Here is a 25953-nt window from a genome sequence, read left to right as displayed (position 1 = left end):
CACGCGAGGCCAGGTCGCACGGCCCGCATCATCTCATTTGCCCGCGCCACCCACTCGGACGGGGCCGCACGCCTCCAGGCCATGTCGCCTCCGGGGAAACTGAGGCCCGGTCTGAAACCTGCCCAGGGGCTCCAGGGCTAGTTAGAGGCGGGGCTGGGGCAGCCTCGCGGGCAGTGGGGCCCGGGCTCCCTCCCGGTCCTCAGAGGGCTCCTGGGCCCGCCGGCCTCCAGGTGCGGAGCCGCCCCGGATCCCCGGCCTGGACGCGCTCCCCGCACTGTCTCCGCGCCCGCCCCGGTCTGCGTTCCCGGGCGGCCCGACAGCTAGAAGCACGCGTCCCAGACCCGAGCTGACCGCGGCCGCCGGCTCCCGACCCCGGAAAGCCTCGCGCCTCGGCCGGTGAGCTGCACAACCGGAGCACCGCCCGCTCCTCGGTGCCCCGAACGCTGCGCGCCCACCGGGCACGGCCGCCCCGGCAGCCGGGCCTTCCTGAGCCGCCGGCAGCAGACAAAGCGAGCCGGGCCCGGGCCTGGGTCGGGCCGGCGGGGTCCGCGCACCTCCTCCCCCCAGCCCCGGGGCTGAGTCACCGCGTCGCCCGAGGCCCCGGAGGCCGCCAGGCCGGGCGGCGGGGCAAGGCCGGGCCGAGAGGCCGAGCTCGGCCCTCTCTCTCCCGTTCCTCTGCCGGGGCCGGGGGGCCGGGCTCGGGGGCCGGGGGCCCCGCCAGTCCGCCGCCCCACCAGGCCCCACCGGCCGGGCGCGAAGGAGCCGGGCCGCCCGCCGACGCCCGAGAGGCCGCTCCCCGCGCGCGTCCCCGCAGCCCTGCCGCCCGCCGCCCCGCTCACTTGGCTCTGAGGCGCAGCAGCTCCTCAAAGTGCTGGGCTGAGCCGACCTCCACCACGGCCGCCGCCGCCTCGGCCGCCCCCGCCGCCATGCTGCAGCCGCCAGACAGGAGCAATCGAGTGCGGGCGGTCGGCGGGGGCGGGGCCTCCGGAGGCTGCGCGCGGAAGCCCCGCCCCGGGCCGGCGCCGGCGGCGAGCGCGGAACCGGGGCGGGGCTTCCGGGGGAGCGTCCGCGTGTTGGACCCGCGCGCTGTCGGCTCCCGCCCCCCACCCAGCTCCGCACGGTCCTCCGGGCCCCGCGCGCTCTGGGCGGCTCCTACGGCCGCTGGGAGAGGGGGTACGCGCGGGTGACTGAGTGTAGGTGCAGTCACGAGGTCTGGACATTCAACAAGATGACATTTTAACCTAAAATGAAATTAAGTAAAAGACGGGGATATTACCGAAAATGGGAAATCACGTTCAAAATGCAGTAAGAGCCACGAGGAACTGTTTTTTTGTTTTGTTTTGTTTTTGTTTTTGTTTTTGTTTTTTTGGACAGAGACCACAAGTAGGCAGAGAGGCAGGCAGAGAGAAAGGGGGAAGCAGGCTCCCTGCTGAGCAGAGAGCCCGATGCGGAGCTCGATCCCAAACCCTGGGATCATGACCTGAGCCGAAGGCAGAGGCCCAACGCACTGAGCCACCCAGGCGCCCCCGAGGAACTGTTTTGTATCCCAACTGCGGTGGTACATATGCAAACCTAAACATGGGATTGCGTGGGACAAAACACACACACACACACACACGCTTTCCAGTAACACTGGGGAACCCGAAGAAGAGGGGCGGATGGCGGGAATGTGGACATCCCGGTTGTGATTTCATACTACAGCTTTGCGAGATGTCATCTTTGGGGGAGAATATGCACAGGATCTTTCTCTATTGTTTCTTACAACTGCATGTGGCACGAAATTATTTTAAAATGTACCCCAAAAAAGGTTTTTTTTTAAATAAATGAAACCTAGAGATTACTATGCAAAAATGCAATAGAAGGTGGGGGGAAATAGCCCGTTGCAAAATACGATGTATGTACTCCGATGGCCGTTTTAAACAAAATTATAGGTAAGTAAATTAGCATGACTGTATATAAGCTGAACATTACATAGAAAAAAGGTCTTCAAAGTGTTAGCAGAGCTTGCCCCCAGAAAAGAGGGGAATCAAAGGGAGGACCTTCCCTTTTTACATCCTGTACCTTTTAGTGTCATTTGCATTTTTTCAAAGGACAGGGACCGGCTTTGTCATTTAAAAAATAACGAAACTGTAATGCACTAGGGAAATGTGCTATAGTCATTCTTTTTCAAAAAGCAGCAGTAATCACTCCCTCTAATGTGGCTGTTTTAAAAAGCCTGATTTTCCCTTTAAATGGAATTTGCTGAGAGCAGCACACACCAGCTACCAAGCACCTCTCTACTTTCAGGAAAGAATGTTAAGGAAATTCCAGGTTACATTTCCACTTCTGCCTCGGGCTCTCTCTGCAGCTCTCACTGTTTACATCAACAGGCCTCAGGGTTAGAAGCTGACCTCTGAGCTTTAAAATGCTCTGACTTAGGCGAGAGAGACCGCTCTGCGGGGCCCAGAGCCCAACCAGTGTGTGGCCGTTGCTGGTGAGCCTCGGATCTGTAGGCATATATACCTGCCCCTGCCAAAGCCTTCACTTGCGTCTGTATTTATCACTCAATGCTCTGTCCAGCTGCTGATGTAAAGACATCACCGCCTACCTGCACATCGTAGCTAAGGAAATGCCCAGACCCACAGCAGGGAAGGGGCAGCATCAAGACTCGCCCTAGGCTTTCTGTTACCACCTCAAGCCCATCTGGTGGCCCACCACAGCACCCCATCCAACGCACATGCTGTTAATACCCTGTCCTCTCTCTAACCACGTCGCACCCAAAGGGGAAAACTCCTCATCATCATTTTAAACTGGTTTGGCCTGTTACCGAGTATTCTGGACTTGGCTTTGCCAACACCCTTAGGGCTCAAAAGCTTAAAAACACAGGAAAGCAAGATACTGCAGCTGATTTTGGCCTCTGTCTCCAGACACTGACCTTCTGCTGACCCCATATTTAAGCATCATGTAGCCATGTCCTATTCCCTCGGGGCGTCCCCTTTGGGAACCCAGTGATATTTTACCTGAAGTGTCCCTGGGGCAGGGCCCTCTCCTGGGCTTCCATACTCCCCTAAGTCAGGAACAGCTGTCCCAGGACAGCAGCACAGTCCTGAAATGGATGTTAGGTCTCTCTGTGTGGCGCCTCAGGGACCTGGAACGTGGGGACCGGGAAGCGTGGGTGACGGGTCTTGAAGACGGAAATCCTGGCCTAGGAGAGCCAGAGCTCTAGACAGAGCTGCAGAGGACCTTCCTGGGAGCAAAGCAGGTCCACCAACGCTTGTGAATTGACCCCATTTTGAAGAAGGGTGTGTGCGAGAGAGATGGAGGTGTGATCATTTTTTTCCGGTAACGACAGCTGACACTTACTGCTCCTAAACAGGCAAGGAAATATTTTAGCCGTGCACTTTTAATGACACATCCTTCCTTCCCGGGGCCAAGAGTCACTCCCTGGCAGGGCACAGGGCCAAGGGCAATGCAGACACCAATGAGCCATGGTGGGGAGGAGTGCCTGGACACTACAGAGGAAGGCTGGGAATAAAACCCCAGCCTGGCAGGGGGGCGGGTGGGGGGCTGCTTCGGAGGGGGGTCAGGTTGTAAATTTCACCCCAAGGCGCTGAGAGACACAGGAGTTCTGAGAGGGAGAGAATGAGCCAGCGTTTTTAATGGGCAAAGCATGGCATTAAAAAGTGTTGTTATTCAAGTAAAATGGCCAATGTTTCCTTTCTTTTAAGAGAGACTCTTAAATTCCAATTACTCCGCCCCCGAAGACCAGTTGAGAATAACCCCAACTGGAGGGAATTAATTTCCTTAGGAATTTCCCTGTTACAAGATTAATGGAGCCCCCCTGCAGAGAAACAGTAAAACTGTAAGTACAGTAGATTTGCACCTGAAGGATACATATTTTAATTTCTGTTCTCAAGCTGGGATAACATCTTCTCCAGCTACTATAAAAAGCATAAATGAGCACCCGCATGTCTGCTGAGAACCCGCGAACATGGAGCTCCCCAGGAGGGGTCCACACCTGGCTGTGGACGACCAGGAGTCCCGCCCTTCCCCCCACTCCCTGCGGGCTCACACTCTGTCCACATGCACTGGTGGCCAGGGCTCCTAACCAGGGGCACGGTGACCACCGCTGGGTACAGGGTTGGGAAGGGCCCAAACAGCGAACCTTCTAGAGAGCCCTGACAGGTGGGGACTGGAAGTGACCAAAATTCAGAGCAGAATCCCTGGGCCAGATTCTGTGAAATCCACCCTAAACCCCGTGCCCCACCCCTGCACTCACCCTGGCACCGCCCTCTCAAGAGACCACAGCTCTGGACGCAGAATAGGGAGAACCAAAAGGTAGAAGGTCTGTGTCCTGACCTCCAGAGCCCGCCCAGGACCTTCTCACCCCACTGTCCATCAGCTTTGGAGGCCCCTTCAAGATTGGGTCTTGGGGAGGGCGTCTCACAAACCATGTTGAAACATGGCGGCAGGTGGGATGTTCCAGCAGTCCCTGACAGTCAGGGACTATCCTGACGGGGAAGTGGCAACAGGCGGTGAGGCTTTGTCTGTCAACCCTTAGGAGCCAGTCTTGGATCTCGGCACCAGCTGGCCAATTTTCTGTGTTCCTTTCCCTACTAGAAACTGCTTTTATTGGAAGAACTCTATGTATATGCTGGCTATAAACGTTGTTTATGCTGTCATAGCTAGATTTTTATTGGTTGTATTTTTGCTGCACTTGCTTGAAAAATAATTATTTTCAAAGAAAAGAAGAATTATATATCCAGTAAACTAAATAAGACTCATGTTTATTAGGGACCCCTGACAGCTCCTCAAACGTGAAAAAAGATTTCGAAGCAGTGAATGGACAATTTATGTGCAAGTTTATTTGTAAAACAGATTTCAAGACATACTTCATCTTGGCTGTGCCAATAAAAACACATTCCATTTCTTTTCAGATGTGTGTGTTATCTGATGGTTCCACAGCCATCTAGTTGTTTCTCCTAAGATGTGACTACATGGGTAAGCATGTACCCGCTCACCTGATCTGGAATTGGGTTGAATGTTCTGGGCTTGCCACACACACACACGCGCGCACACACACATGCATATCTCCTAAGGTGCTCTCTAGAGGAAATATATTTATAAGAAATGTATTCACAAATCTTAATCCAATTACTCTGACCTCCAAAAACACTTTAGTCGATAATTTTTAAATTCACGTTTAATTATTTATAATTTATCAGGAAAAAATGTTATCCTAGAATTGACAGCCCATCTTTCCATCCCCAGTGTAAATTCTAACCTCTCCTCCACGCAGGGCCAGAGCATGCAGTGGGATCAGCTGCAGACTGTCTGCAGGCTGCAGGTGGCATCAGCTGCCTCCTCAGGCTGGGCAAGGAGCATCCTTTGTTGGGGGGCTTCTTTATGCAACATCGAGAGGCCACCGTTCAGGATTTACGCAAACTGATTTTGTGTCTGTCGGCACTCTGCTGATCCACTAAACACGTGCTTTTCCCTGACCCGCCAACTTCGAGCACCTTCCCGGGCCCTTCTCAGTTCAGTGTCTGACATACCGGACATCCTGTGACAGTTCCCAAGTCTGTACCGCGCCGGGAAGGCGTGCCCATGCAGGGCTGGGGGAAAGGGAGGGTGCTGGCGGGGACCAGGCTGTCACTTGCACGCGCACATGCGTGTTTGTTTGCAGGTGTGACGGGGCAGGTGAGGATACCGGGACACTCTGTTGATCATGAGTGTTTGTAATCTCTGTGCATGTCTATAGGCAGCTGCCTGTTGTCTTGGGTCAACTTTCCACATGGAAACAGTACTGCGTGTGCCCATGTGTGTCTGTGTAGGTGTTCTCTAAGTCCCTCTGGTGTTATTCTCTGCTCCCATTTATAATTCTTGCTTCAGTTTTAAGAAACTAAGGACACAGATTAACTTGATTTGGTGTCACAAACAGCATCGCTTATCAATCAGAAGTAATTCTTAAGGGAGCTAAGTTTTAACCAGGCGAGCTCCTTCAGGCTGTGTGGCTTCCGCACCTGAGGTCCTACCAAGGACCCTTCCAGACACTGGCTCCGCACCTGTGTCATCTCACGTGAACACATGGGCCCTGGGTGCGCTGACCTTGGCATTCTCTCACAGTCTGCTCTGGTGCGGAGATGTGCATGTGGAATGGCCGTCTGGAGCATCCAGTGGGCACTGTGCGTGGAAGTGGCCCTTCCTACCTGTGGAAGGAATTCAGGGTACAGAGGTCTGGGAAACACCGGGAACGCACACGCACGTTCCTTAAAGACAGATCTCCGCAGCACACAGCTCACAGTCCATCGTTGGTTCTCAACACACGGCAGATGCCATCCCAGCCCGAGAAGCTGACCAGAACTTTAGTTAAATCCATGACCACAACAGTCTCACCCTTGCCTCAATGCCTCGAAATTCGGCCACACAGGCTTCCTGCACTTTCTATTCTGTGAAAGAGAACAGTGACGTTTCCCCAGATATAGGACGACGGGATACTAGGATTCTGCTTTCAGTCATCTGAAATGTGTATTCCTGGGCCTCTTCCAGGGCTGCTGTGTGAACGTTGGTCCGGCACGATGGCCCTCGCTGGAGTCCAGTGGGCCATTTGGGGCGAAATGTATGGAGTTCAAGGCACCCGCCCTTAGCCGGCTCGGGAGCCCCGCTCTTGTCAGCAGCTGTTCTCCAGGAAGTTCAGGGGCGCTTTCGGGGGGTTGCAAAAGAATGACGTAACTCTGGGTGCTGGGGACCAACCCGGATTTGCTTCGTATCCAGAAAGGATTCCCAGTTCAATGGTCTCCAAGCTGGCTTGCCCAGGTTGGATTTTGATGGCTGCGACACAGTTTTCCTGCCAGATCACTGCTGGCTTTGAATTCCTTCCTCAGAACCAAACAAGCAAAGAAGAAAGGAGAAAAAGCGAACCACTGATATTTACACGATGCACGGGCCCTGTTGCCCTGATGTGTATGTGTATGTAACATAAATGAGGCAGCGTTTCATGTTCTCATGATGAAGTAGCTGAGTTTACACCTCCAAGCATGTGTCTTTCTATCAGAGGACAGCAAACCTTGGTAGTCACTCCATCGATAGCCTATCTTCAGTTAGCATCAATCACTCGCTCCTTCGTATGAAATATGCTTTATTATTTATTTAATATTTATTTAATGTTACTTATTACTTATGTAATATTTAATTCATTATTTAATCAGAATAAATAGCTCACTTAATCATTTCAGTGCCACCGTCCACTTTAGACTTTCAAAGCAAGACATGCATTCTTTTCTCAGTCCGATTGTGTTGACCCACAAAATGAATAACAGGAGATAGAGGGGAGAGTCTCCTTCCTTTGATAAGAGGAAGGGGTGTGGGGCGCCTGGGTGGCTCAGTGGGTTAAAGCCTCTGCCTTCAGCTCAGGTCATGATTCCGGGGTCCTGGGATCAAGCCCCGCATTGGGCTCTCTGCTCGGCGGGGAGCCTGCTTCCCCCTCTCTCTCTGCCTGCCTCTCTGCCTACTTGTGATCTCTGTCAGATAAATAAATAAAATCTTTTAAAATTTAAAAGAAAAAAAAAGATGAAGGGGTGTGGGGCCCTGGAAAGAAGAGCCCTTGATGCCCCCGGTCTGAGGGAGACAAAGGCGCTAAGCCCCACCTGGCAGATTCTGCAGACCCTAAGGACAGCTCTGCCGGGTCCCGAGCCTGGCAGAGTCCGGCCGCAGCCGCCCTAGGGGCTGAGGTGGAAGAGGACAATGCTATCTGGCATCCTTTGTCCCTCCGTGGGGGGACCCCTACCAGTCCCACCTTCTATCCTGCTATGTTTTATTCCTATCGTCCCTGACTCTCCAGTCTTCTCTCAGGACTGGTCCAGACCGAGGGATGCTGTCTGCCATTTCGATGAAATCCCGTTTTCAAGTTTTGCACACACTTTTTGTCCCTGAATCACAACAAGCAGAGACGGACCCCTCTTCAGGAGGCACAGTGAGTTTCCGGCCGCCCAGTGTTCTCTCCCCTTGAATCATCATTCCTACACAGGACCGAGTTATTATTGGCCATAACCATATTTACCCCATAGAAATATGTCCTTTTACATTGGGACGTAAATATGAAACGACAGTGTTCTAGAATACCTGGTCACTAACACGGCAGGATGAAGCCAAACTCCAAAGGATCCCAAGGCCTAGCCATGTCCTTAAAGAGAATGTTCTAAGGGACGGCCGTACAAACCTTTAACACTATTTAGCAATCTCTTCGGAGGGGCTCTGTCTCTTATATACTGGGAGATGTAGCATATGAGCTTCCATGCCTTTGCTTTTGTCTTATAATTTCAAATTGTATATAGTCAGGAAATACTGCATTCACTGGCAATCAATTTATTTTGATTGATATAAAGGGGTTAATAAAACCCCCCTTAGAAATAACAAGAAGGGGACAGCAATATATCTTTCTGGTGCCTTCTTTCGTGGCACATAAAGAGAGCAAGCTTCTTTACTTCTCCCTGATAAGTCTTCTCCTTTATTTTTTATACCTAGTGAGTCATTTATAACCCTTATTACTTCCAACCCACACACAGTCATATTTCCACATGCTACCAGGGATCTCCTTGCTATGTCGTGAGAGCCGAGAGGCAAAACACCCTATAATTTATATGAAAATACATGCCAAAAATGGATTATCGAACATAACCAATGTGACTTCGTACACTTGCAAATAAAAGAAATTTAGGATGAAATATAAAACATCATGCTAAAATTTCAATCTGTTGTTGAGACATAGGGTAGCACAGAAAGTACACTGATGTCTGGCGCTTGACAAATATTACCAAGTGATTAGGAGCAGAGATAAGTTAAGATGAGATACAATTAATACTTCCATTCAAACAGAAAGCTATTATTGATTTTAGAAGGCACAATTGTGGGTTATTAATATTCTTATTTATTTACAGCACCTGGGAAGAAAATGCAAAACGGCAGACCATGAAATGCTTGCCTGCTGTACGTGCCAAGTGTTTACACTCACATTCCGGGAGGGACTGGGGCACGTACCTTGCACAGCATCATATACATGTCTCATTTGCACTGGTCATAAAGTCTTTCAATATTAAATAAGTATCCACTGCTGGTCATCCCCAAAGAGCACATTTACAGGAGCAGGAAATGATGTGGGGAACTGGCTTAGATCCCAGAAGTCTCCACACAGAGATATTATTTTGGAAGTTGAAATATGGTGGGTTTTTCTTTCTTTCTTTCTTTTTTTTTTTTTTTTTTGCCTCAATGAAGTATTCCTGGATCATTATAGAGACGGCATTTAGAGAACTCTTACACCAAGTCTTGCCATAGAGGAAAATAGAGCCCGAGCTAAAACGGCATTGACACAAACCATGACGTCCCCAGAAAAACAAATGTGCGCTGATCTTCTGGACGGAAGTGCGTCTCTCGGACCTGGATCCTCCAGGAATAAAACCACCTGTCCCCGGTGAGAGGCCCTTACAAGTTGCCCGTTCATTGTAGAGCTGAAGACCACGCCTCACAACGAGGGCCAAGAGACAGGAAAGCTTGTCATCCACTTAACGGTCCAGCGACAATAAATGTCTTTTGCTGATAGCAGGCCCGAAGAGGTGAGAGGCCAGGGCACCTCTCTTAAGGCTTCCTGGCCTCGGCGGGAGCAGACACAACTCCCATAACCTTGTGCGCTCACTCGTTCACTGTCTTGGCCCTGAATCCCCACCCTGGGCCCTGCCTGTGCTGGGCGCTGGGGACATGAAGATAAAGACACTCTTAGAGCTTCCGGTGAACAGAGGGTCAGCCTCTGAGTTCACGGATAACAGACCTGCTCCTACTCAGAGAACCTTCCACTTTGCGGGCAATGGAATGTTTCCGAGTGAGTGAACAGGAGTGCGCGAGCCTCGGTCCCCCATCAGTACTGAGGCTTTGCCCTTGCAGTTCTGACTTTGTGATGTGTCCGCAGATGGTCGGACTGGTAAGGCGGCTCCTTGTCAGGACTGAGAGGACTTCCCCAGGCAGCACGTACTCCCTGTTAAGTCACCAAGAAAAGAACGTTTGTCATATGCCCGCTCTATGCAGAAAGCATCCAAATCTGGAGGGACACAGTTGGGAAGATAAGGACAGCATAACAGAAAGGAGGTGGCTTCCATGGAGGACCAGGCCAGACCCCACAGGTGGAGGGGAGTTCCCATGGGAGAGACGGATGGCAGCTGGACTGCGAGCAATGAGGAGAAGGAGAGAGGCCAGGCGTGCACAGGGCCCCAGGTCAGGGAAGGGACCTGGCGGACCCAGGCTGCTCGGGGAGGCGGCACACAGGGAGGCAGAGACCTGCCAGGTTCTTAGGGAGGAGAAGGCCCCTGACCACCCACTCCCGTGCACGAGACACTTCTGGCACAGAGGTGGAGTGCATAGTAAAGGTGTACAACAGAGTTGTTCTTTGCAAAGGCTGTCTCTGGAGGGCTGCACTTTACAGCAGGGGGCCTAGAAACTGGGCTGCGGAACCAAGGCCCGGGGGGCAATTGGCAGACTACAGCCCTTGGATAGGGGTGGGGTGTGTGGCTTGTGACCCGCCACTCAGTAAGGAGGCTCTCCACAGGAAGGAAAGGCGGAAACAGTAGGCGATCCAGGCAGGGTTGTGTCAGAAGTCAGGGCCGCCCCCCGGGCCTTCTGCAGCCCTGGGCACCGCGGGCAAAGCGTCCGAGCCTGGTTCTTTATCTGAGCACGAAGACAGCCCTGCAGCACTACTGTGGGGTTCCCTGACGTCCGGCGTGCCAAACGGACTGCTCTAGACTCCAGCGCCTGCGTCCCGCTGTGGGCCTGTCCCTGGCCAGGGGAGCACGAGCACGCCGGTGGCAGGGGGTGGGTACGGGACCCCAACGGAAGAAGAGAAAACGAAGGCCTTGGGCCGAGTGTCCTGGAGGTGGGGAGCCAGGCTGTGGGTGAGCGGCGTGCAGGGTGGCTGCTCAGGGCAGGGTGTCAGCCCGGCCCCTCTAAGGAGGGACAGATCAGTCAACATCTGAGCAACCAGAAACAAGCCCTTGCAGCTTAGGGGGAAATGTTTCCAGGCAAAGAGGGTGATCGTTATTGCTATAATAGAGGCTCAGAAATGAACAGTTGCACATCACTCGTTAGGTTCTGCAGCCTTCACCAAACCAAACCACCGGAAACGTCCAGTGCTCAGATGGGGACAGACTTGAGGTGGCCAGGCAGCTACAGTGAGCTGTGAGCTGACCATGTACTCCACATCGGGCGTCATGCCCGCCACTCGACAGACAGTATCTCACCAAAAATTCACAGCACCCCAATGAGGTAGGCACCTCTCTTAGCATCCCAATTTTATACCCTGAGAGAGGGATGGGGAATGAGAGGTTAGAGCACTCTGCCGGGGAGCTGGAGTTGAGCAGGGTAGAAGTGGAACTCAGGTCACCTTCCTCCTGAGAGCCATTTCCCTGGAAGGCGGTGTGCAAGTGATGGCAAGCAGTGCACAGAAAAACCCTTTTCTTTTATTATTTAGTATATTTACTTTTATATTGTAGTCAAATGTACATAACATAAAATTCACCATTTTAAACATTTTTAAGTGCACAGTTCGGTGGCGTTAAGCGACCATCAACACCATCCATCCGTGTCTGGAACCGTTACCATCTTTCTAAAGGGAAGGTCTGCACCCATGAACTACTAACACCCCAGTCCCCTCCCCCAGCCCCTGGAAACCACCATCTGCCTGTCTCTGCGAGGCTGATTATCCCAGTACTTCATGGAAGTAGGGTTATCCTTTGTCTTTTGTGACGGGCTCATTTCATTGAGCATAACGCCCTTGGGATCCCATGTTGTAGCTGGTGTCAGAATGTCCTTCCTCTAGCGCCTGGGGGGCTCAGAGGGTTAAAGCCTCAGCCTTTGGCTCAGGTCATGATCCCAGGGTCCTGGGATCAAGCCCCGCATTGGGCTCTCTGCTCAGCGGGGAGCCTGCTTCCCTCTCTCTCTCTGCCTGCCTCTCTGCCTGCTTGTGTTCTCTGTCTCTGTCAAGTAAAGAAATAAAATTAAAAAAGAAAAAAAAGAGGGGCGCCTGGGTGGCTCAGTGGGTTAAGCCGCTGCCTTCGGCTCAGGTCATGATCCCAGGTCCTGGGTTCGAGCCCCACATCGGGCTTTCTGCTCAGCAGGGAGCCTGCCTCCTCCTCTCTCTCTGCCTGCCTCTCTGCTTACTTGTGATTTCTCTCTGTCAAATAAATAAATAAAATCTTTAAAAAAAAAAAAAAAGAAAAAAAAGAGAATGTCCTTCCTTAAGGCTAAACACTATTCCATTGTATGGGTGGACCGCATTTTATTTATCCGTTCATCCGTCTCTGGACACTTGGGTTCTTTCCACCTTTTGCTACTGTGTCTAGTGCTGCTATGAACATGGGAGCTAGAGCCCTGGCTTTCAGTTATCTTGTGTTATAAACCCAGAAGTGGAGCAGGATAGTAATTTTATTTTTCATTTTTTGAGGAAATGCTATACAGGGTTGGATTTTTTTTTATGTTTTAAGTTTTTATTTAAATTCTAGCTAGTTAACATACAGTGGAATATTGGTTTCAGGACTAGAATTTTGTGATTTATCACTTACATACAACACCCACTGCTCATCATAACAAGTGCCCTCCTTAATGCCCATCCCCTACTCACCTCCCTCTGTCGAGGTCAGTCTGTTCTCTAGGGCTAAGAGTCTCTTACGTTTGTTTCCCTCTGGGTTCCCCCCCCCCCAGAAGAGATAAACACATCTCTTTTGTTTCTCATATTCCGCATATCAGCGAAATCATGTGGTATTTGCCTTTCTCTGACTGACTTCACCATTCTTTTTTTTTTTTTTTTTAAGATTTCTATTCATTTATTTGACAGAGAGAAATCACAAGCAGGCAGAGAGGCAGGCAGAGAGAGAGGAGGAAGCAGGCTCCCCGCGGAGCAGAGAGCCCGACGTGGGGCTCGAACCCAGGACCTGGGATCATGACCTGAGCCGAAGGCAGCGGCTTAACCCACTGAGCCACCCAGGCGCCCCTCTTTTTTTTTTTTTTAAGATTTTATTTATTTATTTGACAGACAGAGATCACAAGTAGGCAGAGAGGCAGGCAGAGAGAGAGAGAGAGGAGGAAGCAGGCTCCCCGCGGAGCAGAGAGCCTGATGTGGGGCTCGATCCCAGGATCCTGAGATCATGACCTGAGCCAAAGGCAGAGGCTTTAACCCACTGAGCCACCCAGGTGCCCCCACCATTCTGTTTTTAATAGTGTTTGACATTCTCCCCAGCAACACCCAAGGCTTCTAATTTCTCCACATTCTAGCCAACACTTGTGTTTTTACGATGGGCCTCCCAATGGGTGTGAGGTGGTATCTCACTGTGCTTTGGGTTTCCATTCCTGATGATCAGTTGACGTTGTGCATCTCTGCAAGCGGCTATTGGCCATCGTGTATCATTTTGAAGAGATGTCTATGCAAGCCCTCTGCCTGCTCTTTAATCAGGTTGTTTGTTCCTCTGTTGTGGAATTGAGGGCGTTCTTTATGTATTCTAGATATTAGCTCCTTATCAGAGACATGATTAGCCAATATTTAATCCATTTCATGGGTTGCCTTATCACTGTTAATAGTGTCCTTTGATGCACAGAAGTGTCTAATTTTGATATCGTCCAATTTATGTATTTTTGTTGTTGTTGACTCTGGTTTTGGAGTCATATGCAAGAATCCGGTCATGAGGATTTTCCAGATTTTTCTAATAGTTAATGTATTTGCTTTAAAATATTAAAATAGTGAGCACGATAAACATTATATAATTTTTTATTTTTATATTATTTTTTAGTTTATATTATTTTTTATATTTTTATTTTTATATATTTTTATACTTTTTTATATTTTTTATGTTTTATATTTAGTTTAAAAAGTTTACGATATTAATTTAAACAAATATACTAAGTGAGTAATAGCAGAGTTTTGTATACATATTATAATTGATACCCAAATGATTGGTGTTTGGTAAATCGTGTATTACACTAAATTGTGACCTATTAAATATATATCTATTTCTGTACACAGTGTTAAAGTAAAAATTATTCATGACACTTGACATGAAGGTAAGGTAGGCTTTATTCAGGGGGACCATTGTGGCAATTTTTTTTCTAACAGTTAGTGTATTATGACAGTTATAGGAATTACTACATTGGAGTTTTGCAGCAGGGGAGGAAGAATAGGGTCAATTCCCAATACAAAGAAGAGTGGGAATTTACAGCCAAGGGGTATGATCGGGGCAGGGGAAAGTTGGTGGGTGGAAAGTTACTAGGAGGAAACATCTGGGATGAGGGGCAATTCTTTCTAAATCAACCTAATGGGATTCTTGCTGAAGGCAGGCGGGGTGATCAGACATCACCTGGGGGGATGTGGGGAATGAGGAGCCCCATCAGATACTGAGGCTGATCAGGTATCAAGGATCGGGGATTCTGGCAAACTGACTTAGCAAGATTCTTGCTTAAATTGGACGATGCAGAGACTGACACGGAAGCCCAAAAGTCGGGGACTCATTGAGAAGAGTTCAGGGGAGCCCGAGCGCAGTTTGGTCAAGGAGAGGGTCTGTCACTAGCTTGTAGGCTAAGCTACATGACCTTCATGACCCAACGGTTGACTCAGCATCTGGAAGAGCAATCCCAAGTACAAAGACCAGTGATACTGAAACCAGACGACACAGCAGATCATTTCATCTGAACTGCAACACCAAGAAAAAAAAAAAGCTTTTAAGGTAGAGGGAGTCATACAGGATCACGATAGCACCTTATTTTCAATTCTGAAATGCGAACAGTCCTACAAGTGAGTTCTTCCTACATTTTGAGCAAACTCAGGTAAACTGATACAAGACTAAAGCTGTCCCAGTTAGGGTGAATATTTCTGAACATTCACACATTTTGCCACAGAAATATTGTGCTTGATTATAGGGTGTTATCCCAGGCCCTGCTGAAGGTGTTTCACACCATATATATACTGCCCTTAAAAAAAAAATCCTAGAGATCCTGAATTCCAAAAACACATCTGGCCCCAAAGTCCCTCCTCCCAAGTTTATTGCGCCACGACTGGCATAGAACATTGTAGAACCGTAATGATTTGACATATATTTATATTGCAAAATGATTACAGTAATAGGGTCGGTTATCACGTGTCACCTCTCATGGTTAATCTTTTTTCGGGTGAGAACTTTCACATCGAGTCTTCACGACTTTCAGACACAGTGTGTGAACCGCGGTCGCCGCGGTCCGCGAGGTCTCGGGGCCGGCCTCGCGCGGGGAGAGCCCCGGTTCCGATACGGGGCCGTCGGCTGGCAGCGGCCGCGTCGCTGCGGGACTAGCGGTGGCGACGCACCGTTTTCTGAGCATCCCGTTTGTGTCGTTGTGCCAAGTACTCGGTGTCTCCCCTCGCCCTCAGGATGCCCCGCTTCACCTCCCGTCCACAGGGAGCGAGCGGAGGCAGACGAGCCGGCGCGCTCGCCCAGGACCTGCAGCGAGGAGCCCGGGCGGGTCTCGCTCGGGTCCCAGGGCCGGGCCGAGCCTTCGCCGGCGGCAGGGCGGTTCGCTCGGGGACTCAAACGGCAGAAGCACCGCCGAGGTCCGCGGCCTGGAGGCGCTTGGCCGCGGGTGGGTTCGGAAGCTGCGAGCGACCGGCCGCCGCGGGGCCGCCCCCTTTCCCGCCGGCCGTCCTCACGCTGGCGCGACGGCTGCGGCGGCTCCCGGAGCTGAGGCTCGGGCAGGAGAGGACGCGGCGCCCACGCACCCGGGGCCTGGCCACCGCGCCGTCCCGGGGCCCCGCCCTCCGCAGACCAGCCTTCCTCCCCGCTGGCCGCAGCCCGGTGATCCGCCGCCGCCGCCGGCCACTGCCGGAGGCTCGGCTCGCGCAGGTGTTGGTTGACAGGAGGGTCAGGCGGCGCGCTCTGCGCGGGGGCTGCCGGCTCCGGGCCAGGCTCCCGGAGGACGAGAGCGCCGCGGCGGGCGGCGAGGCCTCCCCTGCCCCCCTGCACAGCCCTGCAGCCGGCCGAGAAAGCCCCGCGCGGTCGCACCCGCCGGAGGCCCGGTGGCAGCCCCACGGACGCAGCCGCCCGGAAGTGAGGTCAGCTCCCCGGGACTACAGCTCCCAGAGACCCGCGCCCTCGCCCAAGCGGATTGGCTCGCTGCGCCATCCATCAGCCACCAGCCGCAGAAAGATGGCTGCCGACGGCGCTGAGCGACCAATCACGAGAGCGAGGAGGCGGGCGCTCCGCCGGCCGATTCGCCGCCTGTAGACCAGGCGTGGCGGGACGCTAAAGAGTGGGTTCTTCGAAGTGGTCGGAGAGGTGACAGGCCGGCCCTCGAGAAATGGTGACCTGGGACAGAAGCGCCCTTTTGCCCAGAAGACGCTGGTCTCCGCTGCGCTGGCCCGCAGGCACCGCGGGGCCGGACCCGCCGGGTTTCGCCTCGCCCCCCATCGCTCATTGGCTCCCCGGGGACACGTGGGGGGAAGGAGGCGTGGACACAGCGGTGTGGGCCGGCGGCCGGCGCCGGGTGGGATGAGAGGCCAGCGGACTCTGGCGTGGGGCTGGATGGACACGCTGGTGCTGGGCCGGTGGCGACGGCGGAGGGCGGAGGAGCTTCAGGTTCCGGGGGACGCGGTGAGCCCCGAGGCCTGGGCGTGAGGGCCGGAAGGGCGGAGTCCCTGGGCGTGCCCCTTTGGGCCTTGCAGCTTCCCGGGGGCTTTCCCGAGGCTGCCTGACCGGGGTCGCGCCCGCGCCCTCCTGGCGGGCTGGGTGAGGCCAGGGCCGAGGGGCGGGGTCAGGGGCGGTGCCGCGGCGCTGCCCCGCCTCCGGGCCTCTCGGCCGCGCCTGCGCGGAGATGCGGGACCGCGAGGGGCTTGTTAGGGGCTGTGGGTAGGACGGGACCCAGTGTCCTTCGCAGTGTCCTGACCCGCGCGCCAGCTCGGGGTGTGCGCGCTGCTGCTCCTGAGTCGCGTCCCCGCGTGCAGGCGCTGGGCTGGGCGGGTAGGGCCGGGGGGTGGAGGACACGCCTGGGTGGAGTGCTTCGAGCGGAGGGAACGGGGTGAGGCGAGGTGGCTCGTGGCGGGCCCCGATCAAGGTCCGGCGGGAGCTGGACCAGCTTGACCAGGCCTGCGGGAGTCTGGAAGGGAAGCAGGATGGGAGACAGTATTCCTTAGCCTTTTCGGGAGCTGGAGGAGGTCCCGTGGGGCCGGAGCTGGGCTCTGACTTCCATGTCCGCTTGCGGGTTGGCTGGCTCTCACCGCACCTCCTTGACTCGGGGGCTCCTGGCTGAGAGCACCCGGGAGTCGCCGGCAGCCCCGCATCTGAATTCTGTGTCCTCTGCACCTGCAGGCTCCATCAGCCTGGAGTCTGGCGCCCGAGTAATGCAAGCACTGTTTCCTCAGATGTTTTGCACAGCGTAACAGGAGTGGCTAGTCTCCTTCCCTGCACAGGCGTCCTCACCCCCACTGCCTGACCATGAGGCCAGTGTCACCTACGCCCTGTCACAGAAGCACCGCACTTCCAGGGTCCATGTTACCAGGGCACAGGTTCAGCTTCTGCAAGGGAGGCTTCAAACCACATTCGCTCCGACAAGGCGGAGGGTTGGGTGGATTGGGGACCTTCAATACAGGGCTGGGACTGGTGCTGCCCAGATCAGAGACACCCAGGGACCCAGATTCCTCCTGGTTCCTGCACTCCCCAGTGTTGTCCTCTTACGTGAGGTCAGCGCTGGGTCATCACGACTGCTCACATTCCATATGCTGGAAGTAAATAGTAAAGTGACATGATCATACTGACATTTTAAGAGCTTATTCTGGGACCTCTGGGGAGAATGAAGGGGCTGGTGGTCAGAGTGAAGGCAGGGAGTGTCTGGATTCCGAGAGGTGACAGGCTTGGACGGAGATGACAGTGAGACAGTGAATGGGCTGGCTCCCAGGTCTGTGACTGGAGCACCTGGGTGGGCAGTGGTGCTATTACTGAGAGAAGATTGGTGTGGATCTGCAGGAGAAAAGGAGCTGCGCTTGGGACAGGCTGCATTTTCCGTCTTTGGGACATTTAACAGAGGTTACAGGTACTTCTGCTCATTGAGTGGGTACCAGGGGCTTCTCTGAAGTTCGCAATACCCTATTGCTGTTCCCAGATTACAAGGGAGGAAGCTGAGGTGCAGGGAGGTTAATCAGCTCGGGGATACACAGCTTGTAGGGAAGTAGGGCTTAGACCCCACTGTCTGCCTCCAGAGCCTGTCCTCTTAGCTACGGGGCTCTGTAGCCTCCCGTGTGGGGTTTCGCAACAAAGTCCTTATTGATTGGAAAGGAAGAAAGGCTTAGAGGTGAAACCTTGAATGGTCTTTCAGATTTCGGTGCTGAAACAAAGTGCCCAGCTTGAGGCTGCAGTAGCCCCTACCGTTGCCCCCGAGTAGTGAGCTCAGTGTCTGACTGCCAGGGTGTGTATGGCCTCTTAATGCGATAAAGTCCTTGTTTGTATTGTCGTGTGCCTTGGTCTTTGATCTAATAATCCAGATGGAGTTCAATAAAGTATCCAAGTCCTTGTTCTGCGTTTTCTGTTCCCTCTCTCTCTCTCTCACACACACACACACGCCCCCTTCCAGAATTTGGTTCTGTGCGAAGTGCATTTCCTAGCTCTGTTCGCAGATTAGTGGCTCTACACCCTGTGCATTATGACCACCAGTGGAGTTTTAGAAACCGCAGCTGCCAGGACGCATCTCTGTGACAGCTTCACAAGCAGTTGTCAGAGCCAGAGGCTGCCACCTCCGCGCATCCATCGAGTGTCCTGACTGTGGGAAGGGTGCCTTATGAGGTCACATGTAGAGCAGTTAAGTATCAGTAGGGCTTATCATTTCTGTTAGGTAGAGACGTTTTGAGCACCTGTTGTATAGCAAGCAGTATTCTAGGCTCTGCAGAAAGAAAAGGGAAATTCTTGGTTAGATTGACCCTGAGACCTGGGGGCATCAGGTGTGCGGCTCGTTCAGGCCCCCGACCCACGGCACAGTCACCGCACTACCTGTTCCAGAAGGAAAGTACATGCCCAGAACACCTCCGAGTCGTGAATGCTCAGCCTGTACCGTCCGGGAAGACACTCCTTCCACATGACCTCTATAAAAAGCCAGTTCTCTGGGAGAGAAGCACCCAGAATGTCTCAGCTCACAATTGAATTGGTATCTTTTCCGGTTTCCTCTGGGTTGATCCAAGATCCATTTTCCAGCTTTTGATTCCTAGGGAGAAGTGGCCACTTCTCTATTGTAATTTCCTTTCTTTGTCAGTATCCTGTGGAAATAACATATCAGGATGCATTAATTAATTGGCTATTGACAGGTTTTTTTGTTTAACACTTGTTTTTTCTTTTGAAAAACATTTTTACCTTAGTATTTTTTTTGGTATGTACTTTTTTTAGTCGAAGTGTAATGTATGTACAGTGTTATATTAGTTTCAGATATACAGTGTAATTATTCAACAATTCTGTACATTACTCAGTGCTCATCACAGTGGGTGTCCCCCTAATCCCCTTTATTTTACCCGACCTCCCACCCGCCGCCTCTGTGACAACCACCAGTTTGTTCTCTTTATTTAAGAAGGTTTTTTTGGTCTCTTTTGGTTTGTTCTTTGTTCTGTTTCTTAAATTCCATATATGCAAAAGCATATGGTGTTTGTGTTTTGCCAGCTGACTTATGTCACTTCACATCGTATCTTCTAGGCCAGTCCGTGTTGCAGATGGCAAGACCTCGTCCTTTTTTGCGGCTAGGTGATGTTCCGTTGTGTGTATATACGACATCTTCTTTATCCATTCATCTCTGGATGGACACTTGGGCTGCTTTCATATCTGGGCTTTTGTTGATGCTGCTGCTGTGAACATAGGGGTGCATGTATCTTTTGCATTAGTGTTTTCATTTTCTTTGGGTAAATACCCAGTCATGGGATTACTGGATCATATACTGATTCTGGTTTTAATTTTTTGAGGAACCTCCATACTGCTGTCCGCAGTGGCCACACCAGTTTGCATTCCCACCAGTGGTGGACGAGGGTTCCTTTTTTCCCATATCCTCACCAGCACTGGTTATTTCTTGTGTTTTTTATTTTAACCATCCTGACAGGTGTAAGGTGATAGCTCATTGTAGTTGTGATTTGCATTTCTGTGGTGATAGCTCGTTTAGTTGTGATTTGCATTTCTGTGGTGATTAGTGATGTTGAGCATCTTTTCATGTGTCTGTTGGCCATTTGTATGTCTTCTTTCGAAAAACGTCTATTCACGTCCTGCCCATTTAATTGGATTATTTGGGTTTTTTGATGTTGCGTTGTAGGAGTTCTTTATATATTTTGGAAATTAACCATTTATTGTATATATCATTTGCAAATATCTTCTCTCATTCACTAGGTTACCTTTTGTTTTATTGGTTGTTTGCTTTTGCGACCCTTGCCTCAGGAGACAGCAGCTTCTTACTAGATGTCCAAAAGGTTGCTGCCTGTGTTTTCTTCTAGGTTTTTTATGGTTTCAGGTCTCATGCTCAGGTCTTTAATCCATTCTGAATTTATTTTTGTATATGATGTCAGAAAGTGGTCCAGTTTCATGGTTTTGCATGTAGCTGTCCAGTTTTCCCAACACCATTTGTTGAAGAGGCTCTCTTTGCCCCATTGCATATGCTTGCCTCCTTTGTCATAGATTAATGGACCATATAATTGTGGTTGTATTTTTGGGTTCTCTAGTCTGTTCCATTGATGTCTGTGTCTGTTTTTGTGCCAGTTTCATGCTGTTTTGATTCCTACAGCTTTGTAGGATATCTTAAAATCTGGGGTTGTGGTAGCTTCAGCTTTGTTCTTCTTTCTTGATATTGTTTTGGCTATTTGGGTCTTTTTTGGTTTCCTACAAATTTTAATATTAATTGTTTTAGTTATGTAAAAAAATGTTCTTAGTATTTTGGTAAGGATTGCATTAAATTTGTAGATTGTTTTGGGTAGTACGGACATTTTAACAGTATTGGTTCTTCCAGTTCATGAGCATAGAATATCTTTCCATTGGTTTGTGTCTTTAATTTCTTTCTTTCTTTCTTTCCTTCTTCTTCTTTTTTTTTTTTTTTTTAGATTTTATTTATTTATTTGACAGATCACAAGTAGGCAGAGAGGCAGGCAGAGAGAGAGGAGGAAGCAGGCTCCTTGCTGAGCAGAGAGCCCGTTGTGGGGCTGGATCCCAGGACCCTGGGATCATGACCCCAGCTGAAGGCAGAGGCTTTAACCCACTGAGCCACCCAGGCGCCCCTCCTTCTTTTTTTAAAAATGTACTTAAAAAAAAAAAAGATTTTATTTATCTATTTGTCAGAGAGAGAGAGAGAGAGAGCGCGAGCACGGACCGGGGAAGCAGGAGGCAGAGGGAGAAGCAGGCTCCCCACTGAGCAAGGAGCCCTAAGTGGGACTTCATCCCAGGACCCTGAGATCATGACTCGAGCCAAGGCAGCCGCTTAATCCACTGAGCCCCCCAGGTGCCCCTTGTTTGTGTTATTTCATCAGTTTTATAGTTTTCAGAGTACAGGTCTTTGACCTCTTTGGTCCGGTTTATTCCTAGGTGTTTTATTATTTTTGGTGCAGTTATAAATGGGATTAATTTCTCTTTCTGCTACTTCCTTATTAGTGTACAGAAGTGCAACAGATTTCTGTTTATTTTGTATCCTGAGGCTTTACTGAATATTTTTGATGCCACTGGGGAGATTTTGATATGAATAAATGTATTATAAAGTTCCAATCTACCATTTTCACCAGTTCTTGGTATTAGGAATAGTTGCCTCTGAAGCCGAGGGCTGAGGAAATCTCGTGTCGTCCCTGCTCTGTTTATAACTTCAGACCTGCCTTTGCTAATGCTTGAAAAACCGCGCAGTGAACGTAGCGGGGCCTCGTCAGCAGAACCGCGGAGCCACGTCGGCGGCGTTAGCGGCCCTCGCGGCCCTCGCGGAGCCCTGCGGGGTCTGCCCCGGGAAGGTCGGGGTCGGTCCGCTGGTCCCCCGCGCGGGTGTCGCTCCCCGCTGCCAGGCCCCCACGGCGGCCGCCACGCCGCCTTCGCGGTGCTTCCTGGGTCGCTCTCCCGCCGGGTCTGTGCGGCCCCGGCTCGGGCCCGAGCTCCGCGGTCCCCCCGCCGGCCTGTGAGCTCGGGCCCCGCGGGCCGCTCCCGCCGCCGGCTCTGCGCGCGCCGCCCGCCCGGCTTCCCGCCGCGCTGCCGTCTCCCGCGCGCTCCGCCTGCTCGTGGCCGCGACCGTCGCCGCAGGTTTCCTCCTGCGCGGCCCGGAAGCGCCGGAGTGAGGCGGCGGCCGTCGCGGAGCCGTGCGGGGAAGGCGGACCCAGGCACACGAACGCGTGGCCGCGACTCGGCCCCACCGGGGTGACGCCCTTCAGCAGGGACCCCCCACGCGGGCCGGACGGGTCGCGGCCTCCCGTCGCTCGCGTCGGTGTGCGGGGTGTGCGGGGCTGGCGCGGAGCGGTGTCCAGCGGGCGTGCCCCGGCTGACTGACGCGGGCGCGAGTCGCTGAGGGAGCGAAGGGTCTCGCTGGCGCGCGCTGCCCCTGCTGCTCTCAGGGACCGCTCTGCGCTTGGCCGGGGGGGGGGGGGGGGGGGGGCGGACGGGACCCCGCGGGCCGGCGCTCACAGCGCGCCCCGTTGTCGCCGTCCGGGCTGCGGCTCAGCCCGCGTTTCTCCCGCGGCGGTCACCGGAGCGACGGGAGGCCATGACCCATCTGGCCCGCGTGGGGGTCCCTGCTGAAGGGCGGTGCTGGGTCTCGGCCCTGATGGAGAACCTCGCGTCGCCCCGTGGGGCCGAGTCGCGGCCACGTGTTCATGTCCCTGGGTCCGCCTTCCCCGCACGGCTCCGTGACGGGGAGCTCCCGGCCGTCCCCCGCAGCCCGGGCCTCCTCGCCGCTGGCCCTCCTCCTTGCGAACCTGCCCTGACCTCTTTCCCCGTGTGTCACTCCTCAGACCTCGTCTGGTTGCGGTGGGGCTGCCGTGCGCAGTGCTGCATTCAGAGCAGGTGCGGGCGGCTGTGGCTCCCGGTGTCCTCCCCAGCCGCGGAGCTGGGGTCGCTGGCCTGTGCTGCCCGAGCCGCCGTGTCCCGCCGGCGGCCTGGAGAGGGCGTCGGTGAGTCCGTGTTTCGCCTCGTCCCGCTGGCGGCCTGGAGAGGGCGCCGGTGAGTCCCGTTCGCCTCGTCCCGCCGGCGGCCTGGAGAGGGCGTTGGTGAGTCCGTGTTTCGCCTCGTCCCGCTGGCAGCCTGGAGAGGGCGCCGGTGAGTCCCGTTCGCCTCGTCCCGCCGGCGGCCTGGAGAGGGCGCCGGTGAGTCCGTGTTTCGCCTCGTCCCGCCGGCGGCCTGGAGAGGGCGTCGGTGAGTCCGTGTTTTGCCTCGTCCCGCCGGCGGCCTGGAGAGGGCGTCGGTGAGTCCGTGTTTCGCCTCGTCCCGCCGGCGGCCTGGAGAGGGCGCCGGTGAGTCCCGTTCGCCTCGTCCCGCCGGCGGCCTGGAGAGGGCGTCGGTGAGTCCGCATCCCCGGCGGGCGGTTGGTGTCTGTCTGAGTCTGGTCTGCGCTTCCCGAGTGACCTGCTCGCGGACCGCTTTTCCTGGGCCTTCTCATCGCGGTAACTTTCTCCGTGAATTATTCAGAACTTCTGCGCATATTTAAGAACAGCTTTGTTTGCAGTTTGCGTGCCATAAAGTTCACGATTTTAAAGTGCACAGGTCAGTGGCCTTAATATATTTACAGAGCTCTAAGAATATCCTCAGGATCCAGACAAAGAACCGTTTCATGACCAGAAGGAAACCGGGTTCCGGGGGGGCAGCCACTCTCTTCCACCCTCCCTAGCCCTTAGCAGCCGCGACCGACCTTGCGTGCGTGTGGGTCCGTCTGTGTCAGGCCGGTGGGACACGGAAGCGCGCTTAGCTCTGTCCCGACTGGCTCCTTCCACTGGGTCTGGTCGCGTTTTTGACGTCCACCCTGTGGCCACGCGTCCGTGCCTCCTCCCTTTCCGTTGGCGAACGAAGCTCCCGTGCGGCTCTTCCCCGTTTCACCGGCGCCTCGCGTGGTGGGCGTTTGCGCCGCCGGCGGCTGAGGCTTGACGGGCCGCCGCCGCGGACATCGCACGCAAGTGTTTGCGCGCGCGGGTCTCGTTCTCTTGGGCGGTTTCTTAGCTGTGGAGAGGCTGGTCGCGTGGTAACCGGGGCTTAGCACTTGGAGGAGTGGCCCAAGTGTTTCCCGGAGCGTCTGCACCGTTTAGGTTCCCAGCAGCGTGGGACGAGGCTTCCAGTCCCCCACACCCGTGCCAGCGCTGCGTACCCGCCCTTTCTGACGGTACCGTCCGGGACCATCGGCCGTTTTCTAATGACAAGTGATGTCAAATGTTTTTTCACGCACTTTCGGGCCTTTTGCATATCTTTCTTGGGGAACTCACTATCAAATCCTTTACTCGGGTAGAAATTATGTCATCTTGGGGCGCCTGGGTGGCTCAGTGGGTTAAGCCGCTGCCTTCGGCTCAGGTCATGGTCTCGGGGTCCTGGGACCGAGCCCCGCATCGGGCTTTCTGTTTGGCGGGAAGCCTGCTTCCCCCTCTCTCTCGGCCTGCCTCTGTGCCTGCTTGTGATCTCTCTCTCTCTGTGTTAAATAAATAAATAAAATCTTAAAAAAAAAAGAAAAAAAAAGAAATTATGTTATCTCGTTGAATTGGAAGACTTGTCTTTATATTCTGGATGCTTGTCTTTTAACGTACAGATGAGGTGTGAACATTTTCTCCAAGAATGTGACTTGCCTTTTTACTTTCTTAATGCTGCCTTTCAGTGCCCGCAAAGTTCTGGCTATTGATGAAGTCCTGTCTATTAACTTGGTTCTTTTTAGGTCATGTTTTTCTAGTCATATCTTAGAATTCTTTACCTGAGTTCACAGAGATCTTGTCCTATGTCCCCTCTAAAATGTTTATGCTTTTCGCACTTACGTTTAGCTCTCTGATCCCTTTGTGTGAGTGTTTGTGTGTGGTGTGCAGGTAGGCCCCTAAGTTTCTCCTTTTGCACACGGAGCTTGAGCCGTGCCCACACCGTTTCTGATGAAGACGGTTGTCTTGGTGCTTTTGTCAAAGGTCGGTTCACCGTAAATGCACTGGTTTATTTCTGGGTTCTCTGTACTGTTCTGTTGATCTGTATGTTTATCCCTATGCCAGTAACACACTGTTTTGATTATTGTAGCTCTTTCTAAGTTTATATTAACTTTTCAAATCTTTTTCATACATGGTTTGGTTTTTAGTGTTTCTTTGGTTTTATTTTTCAGTCTTATCTCCCTGGTTAGACTGAAAGCCACTGACGCCCCAGCTCTGTCCTTTCAGATCACCAGACTCCACACAAGTTAGTTCAGGTTTTTGGATTTCATTTTTCTCATCTACAAAACAGAAATAAAGTTTCTTACCCTTCCTATGTCATGAGGTTGTAAGAGGACCCAATGAAGTAACCAATGTGGAAGTGTCCCTAAACTGTAGTTTTTATAACTGTGCGTGACCTTTGTGAGTCCCAGCTGCGGTGGGTAAATTTGTATACCTGGATTCCTAAGATCCTTCACTTTAATCAGGAGAGTGACTGCAGTTTACAGTGGACTTCGTAAATCTCGCGAGCCTGCACTTGATCCTCTGTAGGTCTAGTAAGTTCATTCACATTTTTTACTTTAATTGGAAGTATGAGCATGGCTCCCCCCCCCCCCCGTTGTCTTCCTCTAGGTCACTAGACCACTGGGAATTAAGTTGTCACTCCTGCTTTTGACTATGGTCTTAGACTGCTTCTCTTCCCTAAACCTCCCCGTGTCCCAGCCAGACGGGGTAGGGGTATGGGCTGGGAAGCCCACGTACGGTAGGCTGACACATCTTCCAGAAGTGGTCACAGCCAAATAAAGCACGGCATCAAGATGTAAGATCCATGTGGTTAAAGTTTCAGCATGCCCTGAGAGTGTGGAGTG

The 25953-nt window shown here is 52.7% G+C and overlaps 2 protein-coding genes across 6 annotated transcripts in view; one reads left to right on the top strand and one right to left on the bottom strand.

Annotated features, from left to right (window-relative positions):
- Positions 1 to 994, bottom strand: part of GLRX3 (glutaredoxin 3) — a 33377-nt gene extending 32383 nt beyond the window's left edge. Inside the window, exon 1 of the mRNA XM_047702041.1 lies at positions 840 to 994. Within this exon, the coding sequence (XP_047557997.1) occupies positions 840 to 928 (89 nt within the window). The 5' untranslated portion in view covers positions 929 to 994. The remainder of the gene's footprint in view (positions 1 to 839) is intronic.
- A 14137-nt stretch (positions 995 to 15131) lies between these two features.
- C14H10orf143 (chromosome 14 C10orf143 homolog) overlaps positions 15132 to 25953 on the top strand; it is a 44345-nt gene continuing 33523 nt past the window's right edge. For 3 of the 5 annotated variants that reach the window (XM_047702190.1, XM_047702189.1, XM_047702192.1), the window contains exon 1: positions 15132 to 16622. In XM_047702190.1, coding sequence (XP_047558146.1) covers positions 15408 to 16256 — 849 coding nt within the window. In that variant the 5' untranslated portion in view covers positions 15132 to 15407 and the 3' untranslated portion in view covers positions 16257 to 16622. Of the gene's footprint in view, positions 16623 to 17336; positions 18058 to 25953 lie in introns of all 5 variants that reach the window. The other 2 variants (XM_047702191.1, XM_047702193.1) reach the window with 2 other exon arrangements.

This window comes from Lutra lutra, chromosome 14 (assembly GCF_902655055.1).
Source record: "Lutra lutra chromosome 14, mLutLut1.2, whole genome shotgun sequence".
In the NCBI taxonomy this organism is placed as follows: domain Eukaryota; kingdom Metazoa; phylum Chordata; class Mammalia; order Carnivora; family Mustelidae; genus Lutra; species Lutra lutra.
This window is presented reverse-complemented; position numbering and strand designations above follow the sequence as displayed.